General features: G+C 40.7%; 1 protein-coding gene across 1 annotated transcript in view; it reads right to left on the bottom strand.

Moving 5' to 3' along the window:
• Positions 1 to 19,422: 19,422 nt before the first annotated feature.
• Positions 19,423 to 21,984, bottom strand: part of FTO (FTO alpha-ketoglutarate dependent dioxygenase) — a 238,135-nt gene continuing 235,573 nt past the window's right edge. Inside the window, exon 9 of the mRNA XM_032195753.1 lies at positions 19,423 to 21,327. Within this exon, the coding sequence (XP_032051644.1) occupies positions 21,186 to 21,327 (142 nt within the window). The 3' untranslated portion in view covers positions 19,423 to 21,185. The remainder of the gene's footprint in view (positions 21,328 to 21,984) is intronic.

The raw sequence follows: 21,984 nt of genomic DNA, 5'->3' as shown, positions 1-21,984 counted from the left end.
ATTTTTATGAGTTAGTCATAACCCTAATGCCCTTAAGAGGTACTGTGAGAAGTCAATCCATTCATAAGGCCAACAAGGTCACTTTTAACTTGTAAAAATAAATCCAATATTTTTCACTATGTCTTATTAGGTTTGTACAATACAGGAACCACAGTGGTTTGTTTTAAAAACGTCACTTCCCACAACTGCTTATATTGCTTTTTAGCATGATTCTCATCTCCCTTGTCCCTCTACTCCTCAGCTCCTGAGGTCGGCATTGTCTCTTCCAACTCTTTGTTAGTGCTTTGAGACACACGATACATCCTGCTACTGAAAGCCCTCTCAAATTTTGTGTTTGCCTCTCACAATAACACCACTTCTGGTCATCACCACTTCTTTTTTTGGCATTTCTCTTCATTATTTCTAGCGTCAGCCTATCTCAGTGTCTACTGCTAATTACACTGAAATCAACAGACATTCTAAATATCATATATAATTTGTTGTTTAGCCTGGTCTGACATATAATCTAATAATTACAATAAATCTAATAATATCTGGGGCTTTTTCTTTTTTATTCCCCTCAAGAGCTCAACAGCTTTCCACTTAAAAGAATGGAAGAGCTGGGAAGTGACCTGCCCCAGCTCATGACGTCTGCCTTTTCAGGCCATGGGAAGTCCTGCAGCCCTCAGGACTTTTGGGGGGTTTGGAAAACATTTCATCCCACAGATGGCAAGAAACCATTTTTCTCCTTACAATCCGTGCTTTAATTTATAAACAAAACAAATAGGAAGAAGCAGAGGGTACAGAAAGGCAGCGCCTCCGAGGCAGGCTGGAACAAGTCTGCAACGGTCTTACGAGCAAAGAGGTAGGTTTCAAGTGACTGTTAACACACACGGGAGTGGGAAAATTCGGGATGGCGAGGTTGGTCACACCTTCTTTGTTTGCGGGAGAAGGCAGGGCAGCGTTTTGTGCCCACTGGAGTTTGAACAGCTGAGCCTCAGAAAGGTCAGAAGATTACAGGGCTATGGCAGGAAGCATTTCAGCGGTGGCAAAAGGCAGAGCGAGACACTGATCCCTTCAAAACACAGGTGGAAGAATACTGTTTCAGGGATGACACTCATATTTGCTGGTAAAAAAATAAAGGAAGCAGTGGATTAAAGAACATGGACGGAGCAGAACACTTTGCTCTCAATGTCATCCAAACGTGTTGGCCATCTGCCTCTGGAGGCTTTAGGGGTATTAACAAAAATCAAATTAGAAAATAAAATCTCTTTCATGAATTAGCTCTCCTCCTACCTGGATGTAATACGCTAAACTAAAGTCACAAAACCAGCACAATACACCAAAACAATTAAAAAGGAAATTTTTCTGTCAATCACATTCTATTGCTTCCTTTTAAAGCACTTGAAAGGAGATGCTGTGCTATGCCGACAAGTCTCTCCAGAAAGTATTTGCTTTTTCCCTACAGGAGTGTTCAAAAGTTTCTGACTGCAATGAAAGAAACTTGTATTTTCTCTTCCCCTTAAAACTGCACAAAACACAAACCAAGCTGTGAGCAGTTACAGGAATTAAAAAACCTGTCTCCCTTATTGCTTTTCTCGTGGATCCATCTGTATGTCCCCATTCACCCAAATGTGATGATCCCGCATTTTTGCTGGTGAAAATAGAGCAGAACTTGGCTTTGATTGATGCATAAATCAGACCTCTACACAACTACGAATTTGTTCTCCCTTTATCCACATTCTGAGCTATTTTCCTTCCAAGTAATGATTTTCACTTACTTTGTCCTAACATTTATGATTACATAAGGTGCAAAGGAAAACAGCTTCAGCTGTGTATCTTTCTCAGTGAGAAAAGGCTGTGCATGAGCAAACCAGCTCAAACAGTTGACACACATTTCTCCTAAAAATGGCACAGCCACATCTTTATAATTTCAAAGCTCCAGCTCCCTGTTTGAGTAGCAGCTCCAGATCATATAGTGCAATTTAAAATCTTGGCACTTGGCTTTCAATAATTCCCTGTTAGATTACTGTCTGTGGAAGAGCATATAACACAACTGCTACAAATGCTGGGAGCAAAATCTTCAATAACAACTTACTGCATATGATAACTTTCCCAATTTCCTGCATCTACACCACCTATCTCTTTACTCTGGTCTGTAGCAGCTTGTTTCTTTATTGAACATCTGCCTTGGGATCCCCTGTCATAAAAAGTAATAAACACATCAATCCAAAAGAAAGAGTATTGCACGGCCCAAAACTACTTAACCAATCAAATTGGCAGCTGGTAGCATGAAACTAAAGGGATAAAACTCAGAGGTGCTTTTTATACCGAGTATTTCTAATGATATTACACACCTGCTGCCATTTTGCACACCTAACTGCCAGAGTGCTTCTAATAAGTTAATTATAGTTTCTAGCACCAATTACGGATTGCAACCTTTGTGGAAATACCAAGCAATGGGATTAATTTGTAAATCTGCTATCTCACAGATATTTGACAGCTATTGCTTTGATTCTCCTTCCTACAAAATACAGATGGATCGTCTGGGGAAAAAGCATTCTTTAACTAAATAATAATAAAAAAGCTCAATAGAAATGCCTTGTAGCTTATTATCTACAGACCCCACAACTTGTAACTGTGACTGTAATTATAGTTGTTCTCGTTTCCCCTGCAGGCTTTGCTAAACAAACAAATGAAAGAGATACCCAAAAGGAAAAACAAAAGCAATTTATGCTCTCCAGTTATCATAATATAAATATCCATAGATTACTTGCATAGAGAGCAGATCAGATCTAATCTTTTACTGGAGTTGCTTGTAAATTAGAAATTACATTTACTTCAGGTGTATGTTGTTTGCCCAGTTCATATCAAGCTGTAAATTAGAGCAGTTTTGCCTTTTGGGAGAAAAACCTCACTTTTGAAATGTGTCTTATTGACTCTGTATAAATTACTAGCAGCTGATCCATGAAGTAGATTCGAAGGCAAAACTGCCTATAGGCAACTTTCTTTATTGATTGTAGATTGATATTCATTTGATTTTAAAGAAAAGCAAACCAAAATAAAGCTGCAATGTAATTGCTAACTCTTTGTATGAGTAACAGAAACATTATCTCTCATAATACTGCGATTTGACAAGCAATTTGTTCCTCATCCTAGGACTCAGATTAGTATGTCTGGGCCAACTTTCCTTTCATTGTTCCCCTCCTGGGAGTACAGAAAGGTGACCAGGGGAGGGATCCTGTGGCCAGCCAGGCTTCCTAACAGCCCCACGGCCAGCGAGAGAACCAGCATTGCTTCTGGATGATGCTAGTTCATGTCTGTATCAATGTGTCGGCTGCCACATGTGTCCCTTAGCAAGAAAAAGATCCAAGACCATTTTGGAGTAAGAATTCTGAACAATTTTTTTAATATGAATTTTTTTTTTTTAAAGCTTTATTAACCTAACAGATACAGGTAGTTTTCTAAGCCATATGAGCCATGAATTCTTATTTGCTGTGAAGCTGTCTTGTTATTTAATGCCTCTGAAGGGCTTGATTTCTGCTAGGACTGAGTTATCAAAACAGCCTTTTCCTTTCTAGTACTAATAATGCCTCTTTTCTAGCTTCACAAAACTTGCAGAAACATACCTCCTGCTTCAGTTAAATTTAGTTTAAATAGGTCTTTGGGTGATCAGAACTAAGAGACATATGTGTGAGCATACAGAGCAATTGCAGACATCCCAAATCCTTAGGAAACCAGGTTAAATGATTTATTCTTCAGAAATAACATCTGCTCAAACAGTTAGAAAACTGAGATGCAAAGCATCGGACCTGATCCATCAGGTCAGCTTTGCTGACTTGGGGCTGAAATGCTCAACACATACCCCAGTTCTACCCAAAGTGCCGCACCGACTGTTACAAGCATACATCAGTTACGAACATGTGTCCATTGTACAGAATTCTTTGGAACCTGGAAAAACATTAGCTTTTATACAGCCAAAGCACTTTAAATAATAATAAGCTTGATTTATAAGTGTAAAATAGAGAGACTTTTCCCAGGGCTACCAGAAATAAGTTGTTTCATGAGCAGCAGAACTAATGAAGCCTGATTTCCCATGGATTGGATTTTTTTTGTCACCAAAATCCCTGCCCCTATCCCCTCACCACAAGAGTCCAGCTCTCTCCATGTTCAATATTTCCCCTGTGCAGGAGATCGACCACGCTGTGACTGACTGACCAGATGGCTGCTGCAACGGGACAGTGATGGTCAAGTTCTGCCTTCTCCTTGGAGGAGAAGCTTCTGTACAACTCTTCTCCATTGCTACTTTCCAAACTTTTCGAACTTCAGCTTTCCTCTCCAGCTCTTGAATTTCTCTTTCATGTTTGATTAAAGTTGGCCATAAATTCAAAACTCTTTAGAACAACTTAGAGGTGGACAAATGATGAAAATGCATCCTCAGAGGCTTCTCCCCATTGAGGAGACAGGTAAAACACCTCGGAGCAAGTGACAGAGCCTGCCTTCCCAAGCCAAGCTCTGTCCACAAGGTACCAAGGCCTGGTTCCTACAGATGGAACAGTCATGCTGAGAAACTTCCACATTTGAATTGGATTCCTCTATTAATCACAGAAAGTAAATCTCAGCTTATTCTACCAAAAGCATGACTTACTGCAAAACACCATGAATTCAAAGTGTGGAGGAGCATTCCCACCTACCTTTCCGCCTTCAAGACTGCTTGGTTCTTCCAACCTCTTTTGAGCTCCCTCCTGTCCCTTTTCTAGTGCTCTCCATTGCCACAGACTCAAGGCTTCCTCCTGAGCAGCTGGAAAGTAAATGTAGCTTGTGCATATTTGCTTCCATTCCCCGTTTGTTCCCTCATTTCCCATGTCATCTCGGACTTACTACAGCTCTGTCCTTAGAGGGAAGTGGCATCTCGTACTTCAGTTAATTGTGAATTTTCCCTGCCAAGGAAGCCATTCCTGGCTATTTTAAACTATTATTCTGAGGTAAACTGAGGACACAAGGAGCCCACGAAAGCAGAAAACTACTATTCCCACTAAAAACACCCCAAATACCCTTTTACTGCAGATAGCATTGAGTTAGGTCTTTTGTGGACTATCTATAGAGGGAACTACTAAAGGATGCTCACCAGTGCACTGCATTTGTAGAGTGCTTAATATGATGAACTACTCCTTCCTAGTTGGTGCATCTTGCTTTTCCTGTAATACAAATACTCAACTTTTAGAAGAGAAACTGCTATCAGTGCAAAAGATCATACACCGACCACTGGGGCACAGCCTGTGAGACAGGGCTACTTTTGCTTTCACTGCTGATTAGCCCACTTTTATCCCAGACTTTCAACTTCCACCTTTAAAAAATTCCCTCCCACACCTTAGCCCCAATGCTTTTTATACCGCTGCACAACACAGACACCATTTGGAAATGGTGAATACACATTTGGAAAACATGTCAGGTACTTTATATCTAATTACTAGTGAACTTCAGCAGGCAGATAACTGATAATTACACACAGCAGCTTCAGTTATTTGGGGCAGGTAATTGGGATGTATGTGGTTGCCTGAATGTTTGAGGGGATTTCTTCTCTCATTACATTCTCTCAAAAACTGCTGGCAAGGCCGCTTGCTTGAAGAGAGTGGAAGTGCAGTGTAGCTCTCCATTTCAGAGCACATTATTCAGTGATGGGCAGGCAAAATTACTTCACTGGGTGTTTATCTGCCCTCCTAATGGAGGTAAGGTCTAAAAACCTTTCCCTGTATGTCTCTCCTGTGCTTAAATACACGGCTTCCCTGAGATGCTGAATTTGTCTGCTTTTTATTGTTGGGCGTGCCACCAAGATTTATGTTGCTCTGTGTGACCATAGCAATCATCCATCACTAGTAGTTACAAGAAGATCTTTCTCCTTGTTTTTAAGTCCTTTGAATTAGATTTCATTTTGAAGGTAATGCACCACTGATGGTCAAGTGCTTGTGAATGCAGAGAAGGCAAACATCCTTCAAAAACAGGTGAGGGAAAGTCAAGGGATTTAGATGACTAAAAATGGACTTTCCTCAGCCAAATTTAGCTACCTGAAGATCAGACAAGCAAGTTATCTTAGCTCTCTAGAGTCAACAGGAAGGGATAGGCTTCTTCAGAGAAAGCTCATCCTCTCCTGAAATAAATATCAAAACCAGGTGGAATGACTAATCCCCTGGAGCTGCTTCTTGCTTTTCATCGGTTATGGAAACCATCTTAGAAGATGAACCTAATTCTCAGAACATCTTAACCTAGTTAAGATGTATTGACAGTTTTCCCAGTGGTTCTAAAATGATGACAACCTTGTATATAAAAAGGAAACAGATAAAAAAAGCATCCAAGGTGAATTCATACATACCTGAACACAATTGCGGTATTTTAAAAATAAATGTCATATTCTTCTACTGAAGTTGGAAATTACATTAGGAGTGAATACAACAATTTTGTCTCTCAATGAGGGAGACATAGTGCAGGCTCTCTCCTTTCCTCATCTGCAAAATTTCCTTTACAGCTTACACCCCCAGGTGAGAAGACAGCTGTTCATTTCTATTCAGAATAAGAAACACAAAAGTTTATTTGAGCCATGCCAAATCCTTCCAATGAGGGGTCCAGTTGCATATACACTGCATCTTAACCCCTGATCCCACCCTATTGCGCATTAGTTATATTTATTTGTGTTCAACTGCCATGATAAAGCTACACACACATCCAGTACAACCACCTCTAAGTGCTATTCAGTAGGCCGGCCTGCAGCAATGAAGACTGTGGTTCTGTTTGTAACAGAAGTTTTTGAATAGGGATCTCTATATTTGCCACTTAGTGTTTGAATTTGCAGGGTTTGCTTCAATTCTAGGCAGAAAAATCTAAATATTTGCTTCTTCCATGAAAGCCAAAACAACGTTCTTACAGAATCACTCATTTCCAGGACTCGAGCCTTCAGGTAAAGTACCAAATATTGCAAACCTTTCGATGGACAGCAGGACACTGATTTGACCACAGTGTTACCACACCTTCTGATACTTTCCTTGTTCTTGGATCCAGAAAATCTGCACAGAAGTGCCTCAGTCTGGACTTGACGTCACTGACCTAACACAGCCTCGGTCCCTGCCAGGACAGTGAGTGCAGCTCAAATGCTGCTGCCACGCGTTTGCAGGAGCAGAAGGCATTCAATCCACAATACCTTGGCCACTTCTTAGGCAACAGAAACAAAAGAGTCTCAAGAGTTGTTGCTTTTTTTTTTTTTTTTTTTTTTTTTTTTTTCTTTTAAAAGAATTGCTTGGCCCCCTCCCAGTTACTCCAGAATATTCCCATTGCTTGCTGTCAGCTGGGCAAGAGCATCGGATTGCTCATGAGGCAGGTAGAGCAGGATGTGCTTGCATGCAGGGTCTTTATAGGATCAGATTTTCACTGGGTTCACTAATTGCTGACCATGCTCTGAAGAAGACTACTCACACCAGCATGCAAACACTACTCGGGCAGCGTGGCAGAACTCCCCATTGACTTTGGCAGTGGCATGCCCACAGCACGTATGCAGTTTACTATTGATAGTTAGATCTGTTTTTTTTTTTTTTTTTTTTTTTACTGTAAAATCATTACCCTCTATGACCCTCTGTGTATTTATTTTTAAACCAAACAGTTCAGGTGTTACTGTTTCATCAGCTGTTCTTAGTGCCCCGTTCCAGGAAGCCCCACCGCAGAAAGCACTGGGTATTGCAGCAGGACCTGATGCAGCCTGTGTGTCAACAGGAGCCCTCTGCGTGGCTCTTGACACCCATCTGATTGGGAAGGAGTTAAAATCCTAATTTTTCTCCTGTCTGGCACTTCAAAGATAAACCCTTTTATAGCAGCCCGGTTCAAAGGCTGGGCTTGCAACCAACGCTGCTCAGCAGAGCATTTGGTTTTCTCCTTACATCATATTTTAGTGAATGCTGCGTTTTATAAGATAAAATGATAAATGGCCTGACTTAAATGACCGGAGGGTATCTACTTTCCTGCTAGTCTATTTAAAAGGTTTCTGTGAACGTTTTACACACCTTACTGTGTGACTGTGGCTGTCTAATAGCAAAGGAAACAATAGCCTCTGATGTCCACAAAGGCAGGGCATACCACACAGGTGCCATGTTTTACAACACCACTATATCTTGTCATTCAGAAGTGCTCCCTGAACAAATTGCCTGTCATATTTAAAGATAAAATCTGACAGTGCCAGAGCTGACAAGTAGTCCTCAACCCTGACATACAACACGGAGCTGAATTTTGCTAGATTTGCTGTAGATGGATTTGTCTTTAGAGATTCACAGCAAAGCCAACTGCTGGCAGAGCAGCAAAAATTATTTCAAAACATTGCTACTAAGTGTCAGGCTTTATTAAATGGCTGCTTTAAAAAAAAGGAAAGAAAGGCTCAGTGTGAGCTTTAGAGAAGAAATGTACAGAAATGTTTTTACATATTTTACTTCTCCCTAAAATAATGATGTACGGTGTTTCTAAATAATAGAAAATACGGCACTGCATTTCAGGAAATGTATTTTCATTACCCCTTAGCACTGTGTTTACACTACGGGAGCCTGTATTCTTTTATCTTTTGCCCTGTGAGGCTCTGAGAGGGATGCACGGTAAATATGAATTAAGGAGGAATGACACAGCCCTTTCAGTAATTACAGACACGCTGCTCCAGCGGTTGCCGGTGCAGGTTTGGAGGGCTCGCCTTGGATAAGCAAACACCATTACCCAGTGCTACTCACCGCAGGCAGTGCTGAGGGGAACCGAGGGGTTTTGTTGTATGACTGCTACACACAAGTGGCAGGAGCAGTGGCAGGTTGGCCGAAGTGGGGCAGGTACTCGAGAGGTTCGTTAAAATCCCAGCTTATCACTGGTTTTACATCAGCCCCCTCGGGGTTTGTGGTTTTGAGGGTGTAAAGAGCCACAGTCATCTTCTGGTGCAGCTCTTTGATGCCTACGTTAGATCACTGTTCATTTAACTCCTTCCTTGGCAAACTTTTGCATGTAAAATGGGAGAGATTTCTCTCTTCCTGCTCTTCAGCCATCAATAATAAGTGATGTGCATTTTCTCAAAGAGAAAAAAAAAAGGCCATCATCTGCAGTTCAGCGTGCCACGTTGCATCAACCCTTTCCACTATGACAGCCCTGATACCCAAATGCCTTTTCATACCTACTCCCAGCTGAGGCAGCAGGAAGGTGCTGGCACCAGCGCTGCCTCCCGCAGCCTCCATCTCCTGCAGCCTCCGTCTGAGCACTCAGCGAAGGGGAAAACAGGAGAGGACACGGACATAGCTGCAGTCAGTAGGTATTACAGTGTGTTTTGGGACAGGCCGAGCTGCAGGGCCCGGGACAGAAGGGAGAGGTGAGTCTGATCAGCAACCGCACAAGGCAGCTGTTGCTGCAGGCAGCAGCAAGCCGAAGCTGCTGGCGTTGGAGCTCACCCTTCCCACTGCAACCACCTCTGCAGAGCCCCTCGGCTCAGACTTCTGCCATGGGACATGCTAAGCCCCGGCAAAAGGCTGCTCGGGTGCATTCCAGTTGTGCTCCTAACTTTATTTTGGCAGCCCCTTCCAAGCCCCTCCGTTACTGTAGAGTTTGGCTGCCTCGCTGAACCTTCACCCCAGGGGTGGCTCCTGTGTGTTGCACCTGCTGGCTGAAACCATCTGTTGCCATCACCAGCTGCACTCAGCACAAGCAGAAAATAACTCAGGCTTTACCAAGGTGACCCACACAGGGCAGCCCCTCGCTGTCTTCAACAGCAAAGCCACCTGTGTGAGCTGCATTTGCTCTCTCAAAACTTCTCCACAGCATGGCCCTCTCTATCAGTCACTACACTAGAAAGGCTCCCCGAGTACCCTGTCATCCTGTGTTTCCTATAAAGCTTGACTTTGCCTTAGGAATAGTGTTAGTAAAAGCTGTAATTGTCATTCTCCTGGGCTGCATCAAATCTTATTTAAGGATGGATCTTCTCTCAATTTCTCTTAGAGGCACTTTACCCGAGAGAGAACCAATCCATTATTGGAGGAAGATGTTCTGACCCCATTAGCTGGGCAGACGTGTGTTTGAACTACAGACCTCTGAGCATCCTCAATCCGAGATGAGCTAGCGCAGGCTACTACATCGAGAAGGGTGCCTCCTCCAAGACCCCTGTACCATTTGGGCAGGTGCCAAATGCACAGTGCAACAGGAGGCTGAGAGATCTTTATGCCCAAAAGGTGATTAAAATAGTGAGCATAAGGGTATGTAGATAAATAATAAAAAAAAGCCTGGGTAGCGTTACTTTGGACATCCACTTTGTTCAAAATTCAGCATTGAAAAGAAATTCTGTATGATCTGTAATTCTCTGCAATTCTCATATTAGCATGTACTAAAAAATCTGTGTGTAATATGGATTTTTTAAAAAAAAAGATTGCTCTGTTCCTAGCCTGCTTCATGTGTTGGATCGTGGACTTCTGAGAGTACTGGGAGCTGCACAGTACAAGAGTTTGTAACCTTTAAAAGTGGGAATGTTATAACTTGGTCTTAGTTAGCAAATTGTGGCCCTGACTCTAATGAAAGTGCTGCTGCCCAACAAGCTTTGCACTGCATTGATTTTTCTTCTATCAGTTGGGAGTTCTGGTAAAAAAACAATGGATCTAATAATATCAGCAAAGCAGAGACAGTAAGAAACAGTGAGCTCTTCAAAATAAATAGGTCAAGCCACAATCAATTTCCAGATTTGAAATTATGTTTTTAAAATGTCTGTTTAATACAAGACCTTGTTCTATGTCTATCAACTCAAAGCTTGTAAGGTTTAAAGTTCCTCAACGGCTGCTTTATCAGGTAGCCCAGAGTTAGGCCCCAGAGGTTAAGCAATAAAAGAGAAACAAAAATAACTTAACAGTCTCTGCAGCTAGTTGAACCCAGCAACAGCTCCTTAAACAGCTTTTACATTCCTAGGGTTTGAAATGCCATAAAGCCACAAGATACACTGAAAAGCTATGAATTTGCTAAGTAGGATTTCACTTCCTCTTGTTATTAGAGGTCATTAAATTTATTAGATGTTAGTAAAATCCTTGTAAACAGAAAATATGAAGGCTTATAAAACAGTGCTCTGTATTTGAACCCAAATAATTAAGATGCAACTAGGAATAGGATAATAACAGAAGCCTGATTTATGAAGTGCCATTAGTTCTGAAGTGTTAGCGATGCTTATGCAACAAATTTCACACATACCTGTTGAAATAAAATATAATTGTACAGAATAGAAATATTTATGGAGAATATCATATAGATCAGGTCAAAACTTGCATGTATGGTATCTAGTAGGAAAGGGCTCAGTTACAAACTCTAAAGTCATACTCTTCACTCACTGGAAAAGCAAGTATCCGGAGTGACACAAACTTTTATTATTATTATTATTACTATTATTATTATTATTATTATTATTATTATTATTATTATTATTATTATTATTATTATTATTATTATTATTTTGAGATGATGGTTCTTTAATTTGAATGATCTTGGAATAGAAATGCATGCCAACATTGTAAAAAGCTGTTAGTACAAACTATTTCAAGTTATAACTGTGTAACTGCAAAATAAAGACCCTGTGATTGATAGATGATTGCAGACCTGCAATGTCAGCAATATAACTTTAAACCTTTTAGTTCAGAAATTAAGTTTTTCCACTGGAGGGATGGGAGAGTATCTTTTAGCACAGTGTACACATTCTGTGTGACTTACGTGTGATGTTCTACCTGTATGTAGTCTTCGTGATGGAAGGACAATTACAAGTCCCACTCCCCAGAGAGGATTTAGGCTTTTATGACAGATTTGCTACAGAAAGAATAGGATTAGGGTAAAATTCAAAACTCAACAAGCAATGCTCAATCAGGTGGTATTAAAAGGTGCTGTGCAGGGGGGCCTCCTTGGGGTGCTACACCCTCCTTCCCACTGAATCAACAAAAACCATGATGCATCTCAAGAATTTGGAATTAAACTTTTCTATCTTCTTGGCTCTCAATATTCTCAGGTGCTTTTTGCCTTTAGGGTCTGGCTTGCATGAGGGGCTTTGCAAGCAACTGCTTTTTAAAGGCAGGTTTTCAGTTTTACTTTTTAGAGGACAGCTTCTTCCTGTGGCACAGAAGATTGGCTGGTGCAGGAAATTCCCATTTGTTTCAGCCCTGTTCCAGCAAAAGTATCTGGCCTCCCTAGCTGCTAGTGCAAGAGGAGGCATCCTGATTAGTCTCTGCTTCATTTAAGACAAGCTGTTCTCTACTGCAGAGACTGAAAGAGTGCCTTACTTTTGAGTGAAGAGGGGTGAAGTCTCCTTGTGCTTGTATATCCCCAGAAAAGGCTCCCTGATGGTGTTTTACCCATTTTTATAAAAAGATAAAGACTGGGAAAATCTAAGGAACCTCTGGCTCTAAGGGAACCAGAAAAAAAAAGGATCAGCTTAAGGAAATCTGGATACAAGGGAAGCTCATCTTAGTCTTGCTAGAGTAATGTCACCTATGTTACAATGAATTGTAAGACATATTTAAGAATAATACTGTTTTCCCAAGTTGTCCTTTCATCCAGTTGCCCACACACTTACTTTTGGTTAAACTTTTCTGAAGCCAAGGAAAGAATATACTAGACTACGAAATCAATTTTCTTAGCTCCTGGATGCCTTGCTGACTCTAAGCTGGTGAATTTGTGAAAAATGTTCTCTGTCAACTTTTTTTGGCTAGAAGACTCCATTCCATCCTGGCAGGAATAATGACCTGGCCTCTGTTATTCACGCTTTCATCACCTCCTGGCTGGAATCTAGTAACGCAGAGTAACTGGGCACACAGCCTTTGGAGTTAAGGACATTCCTAATACAGAACACTGCAGTGCATCTAAGCGTCATGGGCATGTGCACATCAGATCAGCCTGCTGGACTTTATAGTGGCATTCTTCAGCACGCCAAATGAAACTTGCAGGATTGATCCTTGTCTTACCCTGTAACCTGAATCCAGGGTAGCTTTGACTTAGGGCTATCTACAGCCATGAGAGAGAGAACTGGTGGTAACTCTGTTCCTTTGAGACAGCAGAACCCACCACAAAGTCTAGAAACAACAGCCATCACAAACCTCATCGCATTTTTTGTGTGTGTATGCAAGACATTTCTTCAATACTGCTTTATTTAACAACTGCATGTGTTTTTCATTGCACCTTCTACTGCAATAAACACAGGAAATGCCATTTATGCACTCATATAGGTTGATGCAGTGCTGGTAGGCACTGGGTTATTAGCGCTCACATCATGTAAGAGTGTGGGTTGGATATGGGAAGTTGCATAGCCAGAAGAATACTTCTAAATTCAGTAGCAGAACCAGATATATTTATATTGAGGGAAGCCCTAGTACAAGGGGACTGTGTGTGTGGAGAGTTAGTTACGTCCATTTATAGTGTGAGTCTTACCAAAGAAAAGGAAATTAATCTGCCTTCCATACTAGAAGACCTGCAACACAATCAGAATTTAATTCCAAGAATTTCAGTAATAATAGTAAGCTCCCCATTACCTCCTTTTTGTTTTCCAATCAACAAACTGTTCACATAAGCAGATGAGGATAACTATGGCACTTGGCTTGGGTTTGCAGTACAGTTCAGTCAGAGAGAGATACCCCACTGAAGGGCAGGTTCAGCGTACCTTTGAGTTTGCTGCTCTGAAGAAGCTTACCTCTCACTAATCAGCATATAGGAAGCTTACAAAAATTAATTTGCTCATGTAGGCACCTGAATGGCGTGAAAAGTATGCTCCTCTTGGTCCTTCTTCCATTTACTGCAACAATGAAGTATTGATGATAAGAGCTAACACCTTCTGGAGGAAAAATGATAGACAAAGGCATTCTTTAAGTGATTTATTTTATAAATGTGGGTAAATTAGCAAATATATTACACAAAATCAAATATACATCTCACATTTTTATACAAATAGTCTTTAATAAAAATTACATGTAGCAATAGCAAATAAACAATGAGCAAAAATGTCGCAATAAATAGGCTGGAAAATAAATGTTCTTGAGAAAAAGCTACCTGATACAGTTTTTATGTTTTCTCACTTTAAAGCCATGACAGCCTAACAAAGAACACAACTTCTTAATAGCATGACTATTAATAATGAAATAAATGGGAAAGAAAGGGCATTGGTGGACAGAAGGGAAAGAATGGCAATGAAAGAACCATGGAATGCTTTGATAATGTTTGGGTAATAAATTATTAGGATGTTCATCAAAATAACTAGAAAAGTAGTGCTCTCAGTAAAGTACTACCAGACTACGAAATAGGTACCAGACAAAAAGTGCTAACAGGTGCATAACAAGCACTCCAGCATGTTCCAGCAATGCATCTTCACCTTGATAAATAGCACCCAAATACCCACAGGGGATTTTCTTCAGTTTCCTGGTACAGCAGTTACACCACCCTGGGGGGCTGTCCAGTGAACGTATTTAAAACAGAGCCAGAAGAATGTGGATTGTACTGTCATATTCTCTGCATATTCTCCATGGAAAAATTTAATAGTTCCAGTAAAATTCACCTTTTCCCACGGAGACCTCAGGGACTTGGAATGTAACTAAAAGATTCACTCTGAAGTTTAATCAAGCATTAGGAGGCCTGAAAGATGTCTCTTACATGAGATGTATTACCACGTGTTGTACAATTAAATAATACATTAAATATTGTATGAGATGGGCAGATTCCACTCTGCTTTCAGATATATCTTTGGAGAAAAAAAGTTCTCTGAGACCATCCTTGACCCGTAACTGGAGCTGATTAACTGGAAGTAATCAGGACACGCCAGCGATGGGGCATTACGTATGCTCTGCTCCAGTGTTAGCACGCAGAACACAGCTGCACATTTGACCTCTACCTCAGTTTCTCTTGTGTAAGGCATCCTGAGATCTTAAGATCAAAAGCCACTTTAAAATATTACTACAATTAGCTGCTAATTTTTTTGGTGAAATGTTTGAGCAAAGGACCTTGGAAAATGTCTTCCCATTCCACATGCATAACACCCTGATGGATGTAATGAAGTAGGAAAAAAGTGAAAAAACTTGTGAGAACACACAGGTGATATCACTGTGTTCAATTTTTCTTTTTTTACGTAGACATTCACCTTCTGCAGCAAACCAAGCCTCTCAGGAGTGCTGATAGCAAAAAGCCCTAGTCATACAGGCTCAGTTTCAAAGTTATGCTACTACTCAGAGAGAGAAATAAATGTATACTGTATTAAAAACAATCATCATAGCCCTTTAAATGATTGGATAGTTTAGCTTTGAATGCAATTCAACCTAACAGAGGCTTTAATGGCTTTTGACAGATTGTTCCACTGATCAAGGGACGTGTATGAAAATAACTGCCTACCAAGCCCTGATTTGATTTTAAGAAAAGAAAACTGAAGGTTAATGGTAAACAGAAGTTGATTGTTCACATTTTCACTGAAATAACTCTATCTGACCTGTTCTTAGAACGAGAGAAATAAAGGATAATGGGAATCCTATACACCTGACTTTTTACTTTAGCCTCTAATCAAGGAGACTAATCAGACCAAGATGTGTTGGCATGAAAGCAAGTATTTGACGATATGGAGGGGGAGGAGAAAAACTTTTGTGTCCAAATTCAGCACTGTAAAACCAATCGGGTATTAGAGGATGTAAACTGCAGAATAGCATGTCCTTTTCTATCATGTGAATTGAGTGCTGGCTGCAAAGCAACGAGCAGATAACGCGTAGTTTTCATGTCATGTGTCAAGGGCTCACTCCCAAACATCAGCATTTTAATGCGATCATTTTATCAGTTATCTGTTGGCTTTCATTTGACATATTATTCAGCCAATTCTGCAGCCTTACTAAGTACAGTCTTTTTGCAAACGTATAAATTATCTTCTGTTGTTCAATGAATGCCTCAGGCTAAGGTGAATCGGAAAGATGAATGCAAATCAAGACACAAGCCCAGTGACATTAAAGGCGATGATTTTGAATTTGGACTGGAAAGGGAAAAGCACAGTGGTGCTATTCAGGATTGCCTCTGCTCTTACAGGTGGGGTGAAGTGACAGCCAGAATCGGGCAGGTTGGGGTCCTTACAAACAGTGCTGGCCTCTCCTCCCAAGGCCTTCATCACCACCTAACAGCACCCACCCTCTATCCCTAGATTAGCGTAGGGCTGAGCTTTTCAGTCTGCTGTGGTCTTTGCTGGGACAAGGAACCTCTCTGTGGCCAGTGCTCTGTTTGTCCGGCCCTTCCCCACAGCAGCTCACCAGCCCCGTGGGGCAGAGCAGGAGACGAGCTGCAACAACTCAAGAGGAAACAGATGTTGTATGGAGGTACGCAGCCACGGAGGTGTAGTGGGACAGAGGTGGGGGCTAAGCTTGGGAACAGTGCTTCTCATGCCTGTTCCTAACAGTGGAACAAGCACTCTTCCCAGCTCTGTAACCTGGGCACAAGATGACAGTGGTCAGGCCCCAGCAAAAAGCTGGGGACCAGCTGCTGGGGGCACGAGGGGGGTTAAGGACCTACCATTAACTATGGACCAGATGGTAGCAATCAAGGGAGAGGTCAGGACCTGCACTGTACAAGTTACAGCTGGATGATTCCCACATGAGTCAAGTTAATAAAGTTGTGGTCTTGTGAAGGCACATCCCTTGCATGTCTTTTCTCTTCTCCTCCTCTCATCCCACCTTCAACATCAACCAGTTTCATCTCTGCTGCATTAGCCCAAATTCCGCTGCGTGACACAGGGCTAAGGGAACTGCACTACGGTAACTGAGAAAGGAGCAATACCTACTGGTAACACACTACAGTACTTTAATTATCTGTTGTGATAGACTTTGGTAATAATTAATGTATTTTTTTATTTCCCCCCCTGCACTAGAATCCTTGAGTCTGGCTCACAGCATTGAAAGGTCTAGAATGACTTTAAAGTATGTCTTGCTAAGTAAAGCTACATTATTACCAGTGAAACTAAAAACGGCATCTGGATGACAGTAAGACAACTGATTTGGGTATTTATAATGCTGCATGTTACCCATCCTGGACAGTTTCCAGTTGGTGACTACCCATAACATTCTTATTTACACTTAAGATAATCAGGATCTGCTGTAACGTTCAGAGTGTAAGCATGATTTCTTTAAAATCTAGTGTACCGGGATTGATATTTTTTATTTACTTAACCTTTTAACAACAAGAAAGAACCTAAAAGATAAAATATTTTCATATGCAGAGATAAGAATAAAGCAGTATAAAAACATTTATCATTTACATGGCATAACACAGCAGTTTTCTATCAACTACTTAAAAATGGCCTTTACCTTTCATCCCCCGCATTACATAAACAATAGAAGTTTTTCATTTTCTGCCAACATTTTCTTTCTCTGAGTGTAAAACCAACTCTCTATCTCATTTTTAAAGAAAGCCCTTGCCTTGAGCATTTCATTTGTATTGGTTCCATGTTTAGTCAGTAGCTTTAGTAAAATTGATGAATATTGTCTAAAGGCAAGTGCAGACAGGCAAACAGATCTGTATCTTCTGTAATCCATTTAGCCTGACACACACGTGCGAGTGAACTATTTTACCTTAATTCTTTCATGACTGATGAAAAGTAAATGTAAGCAAAGCCATGAACTTCACCATTTTAAAAGAATCACTGAATCTAATGTTAGAAGCTAATTTATGCTCTCACCTCTTCCCTGAAACAAACTGACCTTGGTCCTTATGCATCTACAGCATCCAGACTTGGCAAACAGTTGCTATACTCAGAGCATCCATTAGAGGCTGCGTTTTTCAGCTCATCCAAAATGGTAACGGGTTATTTAGTGCTGGAATACAAATGGATTGCTGAAGTATCATTGCAAAACGAACTACATTAAAATTATTTGTATAAAATAAAGAAAACTTTGAAGTATTTGTCTGCTTATATCTCAAACACAGCAATAACTTATATTTGACCTCTCAGTTTTCTTTAACCATGTTCTTCTCTTGGGGTACCCTTTGGAATTACTACATGCTTCAAACAGTTTCATAAACCTTACTCATGTCTTTGCCATCAACTCCTGTGGGCTTTGGAGAGATGAAACCTCCATATACTTCTATATTTCAACTGAATTCAATCAAGTTACACTGCTTCAGATGATGTGAGACTTGAATGCAACACGGAGTGTTAACTCTCTTTAACCACTTGATTATTGGTATTTTGCCAGTGAAACTTAGGTCTTACCCATTCCAAAGGTTTTCAGTTGTCTGTCATTGCCACCCTTGGCTTAACTGCGTGCTATTTGACCACACTGAAGCTAGTACTAGTTCAGCTAATTCACTAGCTTAAATGTGCAGCGTAGGCAAGACCCAGAATCATGTATTTTTAAACATTCTATTATTGCTGCAACCCCTCTCCTAACACAAGAAAAAACCAACAATAACAACAACAACAAAAAAACAGTGTTGTTTCACTACTGCTGGAAATAATTATTTGCCAATCATTTTTTAATAGCTATGCCTCCACTTCAGCTACAAACTACGGCGCTGATGTGCCTCCTCTACCCTTTCATGGCTGTCAGATTCATTTCAATACTGTGATCCCCATGGTTTCTAGCAGAGCTTAATTAAACACACAAAACAATCATAAAGCAACATAAACAAACAAACAATCCCCTCAAACCCTGTGTTAACTGTGTTACATCATTAGCTTGTTTGAATTCATCTTTCTCATTTCCAAAGCAGTATCTGTTTCTGTGAGAACTGCCTTTTTCAAAAGCAGAATTCCCACATCTTCAGCTAGCTTTTTTCTAAGTGATCTCCAAAGTAAGCAGTATTCAGTGTGGCATTAATCCAAATATATGCTATTTGCCCACTGGTAAAGCTAGCTTTAGATAGCGCAGGGAAGAAAAGCTATGCCCATAACAAAGGATCTCCAAATGTCAACAAATCTGTGGCACATGAGACAACAGATAGATGTGTGGATTACAGTTATAATACAATCAAACCTAATTTAAGTAATTTATTTTTCAAAGAGTCTTTGCTTTCTCTGTGGTGGCTAACAGCTTTAGCAGAAGTGCAGGAATACAATGAAAGCACTCGATCCAGACCTTTATACTTTTGCTGGCATAGCTGTGTCAAAGGTGTTAAGAGGCACAACCTCTACTTGATATAATTGTCCTGGCAAAAGCTGGTAGGTGTGGACACAGCTTTATACCACTAAAACTGAATTTTTGCTGGCACAGCTTCTTTAGCTGCAGGGAGGTCTGGCATATGTTACACTGTCAAAAGCAGAGTTTTCAGCAGTACTCATCCACGCACAGGACGCTTTGCCAACAGAGTATCCTGGTATGCTCTGGGTAAGCCTGGCCCCAGCCATGATTTTAAACAGAAGATTAACACAGGAGACGTATTCCATTTCTTGGTGGCAATGTCAAGCTCTGAGTCTGACTGTTTTTTTTTTTTTTTAGTGGTAATACAGACTGAGTGCTGTTTTACTGTAATATAATTTTCTTCTGCTTTTTATGATGAAGGAAAAGGCACACACCAGCTCAAGTAAGAATAGCATCTTAACCAAATGAAAAATCTCTCATTCAGGACATTATCCAATACAGAATTGTTATTTTTATAGCATATTATTACAAACCAGATCACAGCAGCTTCATTTCTCATAGTCTTCTGGATTTGTTCTTATGGCTAGATCATCACAGATGTTGCCATGCCTTCTATCACATAATCTAAATCTGTTTTGCCAGGGGGCCTGACCCAAAATGGAAACCCACGGCTCTTTGGACAAGGTACTGGGAAACCTGGCCTCAGAGCAGGATTCACAAAAGGCAGAAACAAAACAAAGGTTAGGAAATGAATCCTGAGTTCCAGGGAATCCTGAGTTCCATATTGCTGCATGTTGGAAAACTCCCCCTGTGTGTGTAGGTCCCAAAGGCCCTTCTGAGAGGTACAAATGACGGATCACACCATTCTTTCTAAAGGAAGGCAGATGTAATTATGCATCTGTTAGAGCATAAACCAGGAACAGCAGACAGCAGATTCATGCTCTTAGGCCAAAAAAGTCCAAATCCACATCTTCCAATTTCCTGGAAGCATGTAAAAGACAAACTGTAAGCTGTCCTGCCACAGCAGAGCTGTGCACCCTCGGACTGGACCTGTGAGCACTGTCTTTCAGAGGCCTATGCCCATGAGGGTCCAGGTAGGAAGTCCCTAGTTTGGAAAGTTTTTTAAAACCCAGCCACCAGGACAAACACTGTCAGGTGTTCTTGATAAAGCCATACAGGCATGTACAATTGTGTGGGGATGAGACTAGCAGGCAAGACTAGGTTGCCCAAAACCCAGACAACGAGGATGCACCTTAGGTCTAATAATGGACGTGTCAGATCTTCTGCACACACAATGTAACGCTAATTTGTATATGAAGGGTTTAGTACTTGGGAGTGCTTCACACCTTGAGATGACAGGTGCCACGAGAGGCTGACTTACTATCAGCATCATGCTCGTAATCTCCAAAACCCATTTCTGACAAAATACAAAAAGTACCATACAATTTCCATGATGAAAAACAGCAAAAAAGGCTTAGTATCTATGCCAGGATGCTCCTTCACAAGTTCCTCAGTTTTATAAAGGCTCTGACAAGGAGCCATTCCATAAAGGACTTTCTCCACCATTTCCTCTACCTCTGCCTACATTACTGGATAAAGATGTCACCACATTGTGTGCACAGCTCTATCCGGACACACCTATCAGGCTCCCTCCGAGCTGGCCTCTTGTTAGGATGCCCAGATTACGGATTCTGCTTTGTCCCAGGTGTGAGCTATGCCTTCTGTTGCTCAAACTGCTGAGCCAGAGGCAGTTCTAGGCAGTCATGCAAGCTAAAACGTAGATGTCTGGGAAACTTGTGGAAACACAACTACCCATGGGGTATAGGATCAATGGGGATTTGAATGAAGAGGAAAGAACAGAGGCTGGTGTTCTGGACATCACATCTTAAAAGCCAACTCTTTCTGTAGTTTTGGTGTCTGGTCAGTTTTGTTGTGAGACAGTAACTAAGATATACTGTGTGGAGAGCAGTAAAATCTGCATTGACACATAAACCAACACATAACTGAGGAATCATAAAGATGAAAAAAATTATGCTAACTAAAAACTTACTCCAAATGATGAGCATTAATAGTTCTAGGCTGGAAGGTCACCTGATATTCTACCTACTGAACAAGATTTTGTAGGTGAGCTATTACTTCCTCAAGATCATATGGCAGAGGCATATTACATTCATCATTTGTCCAGAAGGGGTGGCATTCAGGTTTCTGGTCTTCTGGCAAGCTCTCTGCTGCTTCTGACTGGCACCTGAAATGAAAAGGAAGCAGAAGAACTACCTAAGTAAAGTTACATCAAGAAACCATATCAAGAAATCAAACACTCAGCAACGATACATTTGTGCTTTAACTTACAGAGAAGAATGAAAATAAACAAACACATCATCCGACCAAATGCGTTGTTCAGTTATAGTGAAGTTGACTTCTGTTGTAGGCTTTGTATTTTCTATAGGGATTTCTCAAAAGCCAATCACAGAGAAAACTCAGTTAGTGTACGTTTATACAGTAAATTATTTTTTCATTATCTCAGCTGTTATTTAAAGTATGTGATTAAACCATTATCAGATTTAAATGTTTGCCGGTTTCCAACATCTTACTAGATTATTGAGAAAGATTAAACTGAATTTACTGCATTAAGGTCAGGGGGGATAGATTAAACAATATTAAAGAAGCCGGACTAGCTTTGTAGATTCTGGAGATTTACAAGTGTATCAACCTGCTTAGCTCTGAAAAAGGCAATATAAAACAAGAAAATTCTATAAAGATAAATGGAAATGGAGGTTAATAACAACTTCCAATGATGAATAGGTGGGCAAAACTTCAATAAAATTAAATTAAGAGGTTAGTGTATGTTAGTCCCCTGAGAAAATGTTTAAATTACAGTGTTTTTTATTAAATGGATTATTCA

This window comes from Aythya fuligula, chromosome 12, assembly GCF_009819795.1.
Source record: "Aythya fuligula isolate bAytFul2 chromosome 12, bAytFul2.pri, whole genome shotgun sequence".
Classification (NCBI taxonomy): domain Eukaryota; kingdom Metazoa; phylum Chordata; class Aves; order Anseriformes; family Anatidae; genus Aythya; species Aythya fuligula.
The sequence above is the reverse complement of the archived record's forward strand: the minus strand, read 5'-3'. Positions and strand labels throughout refer to the sequence as shown.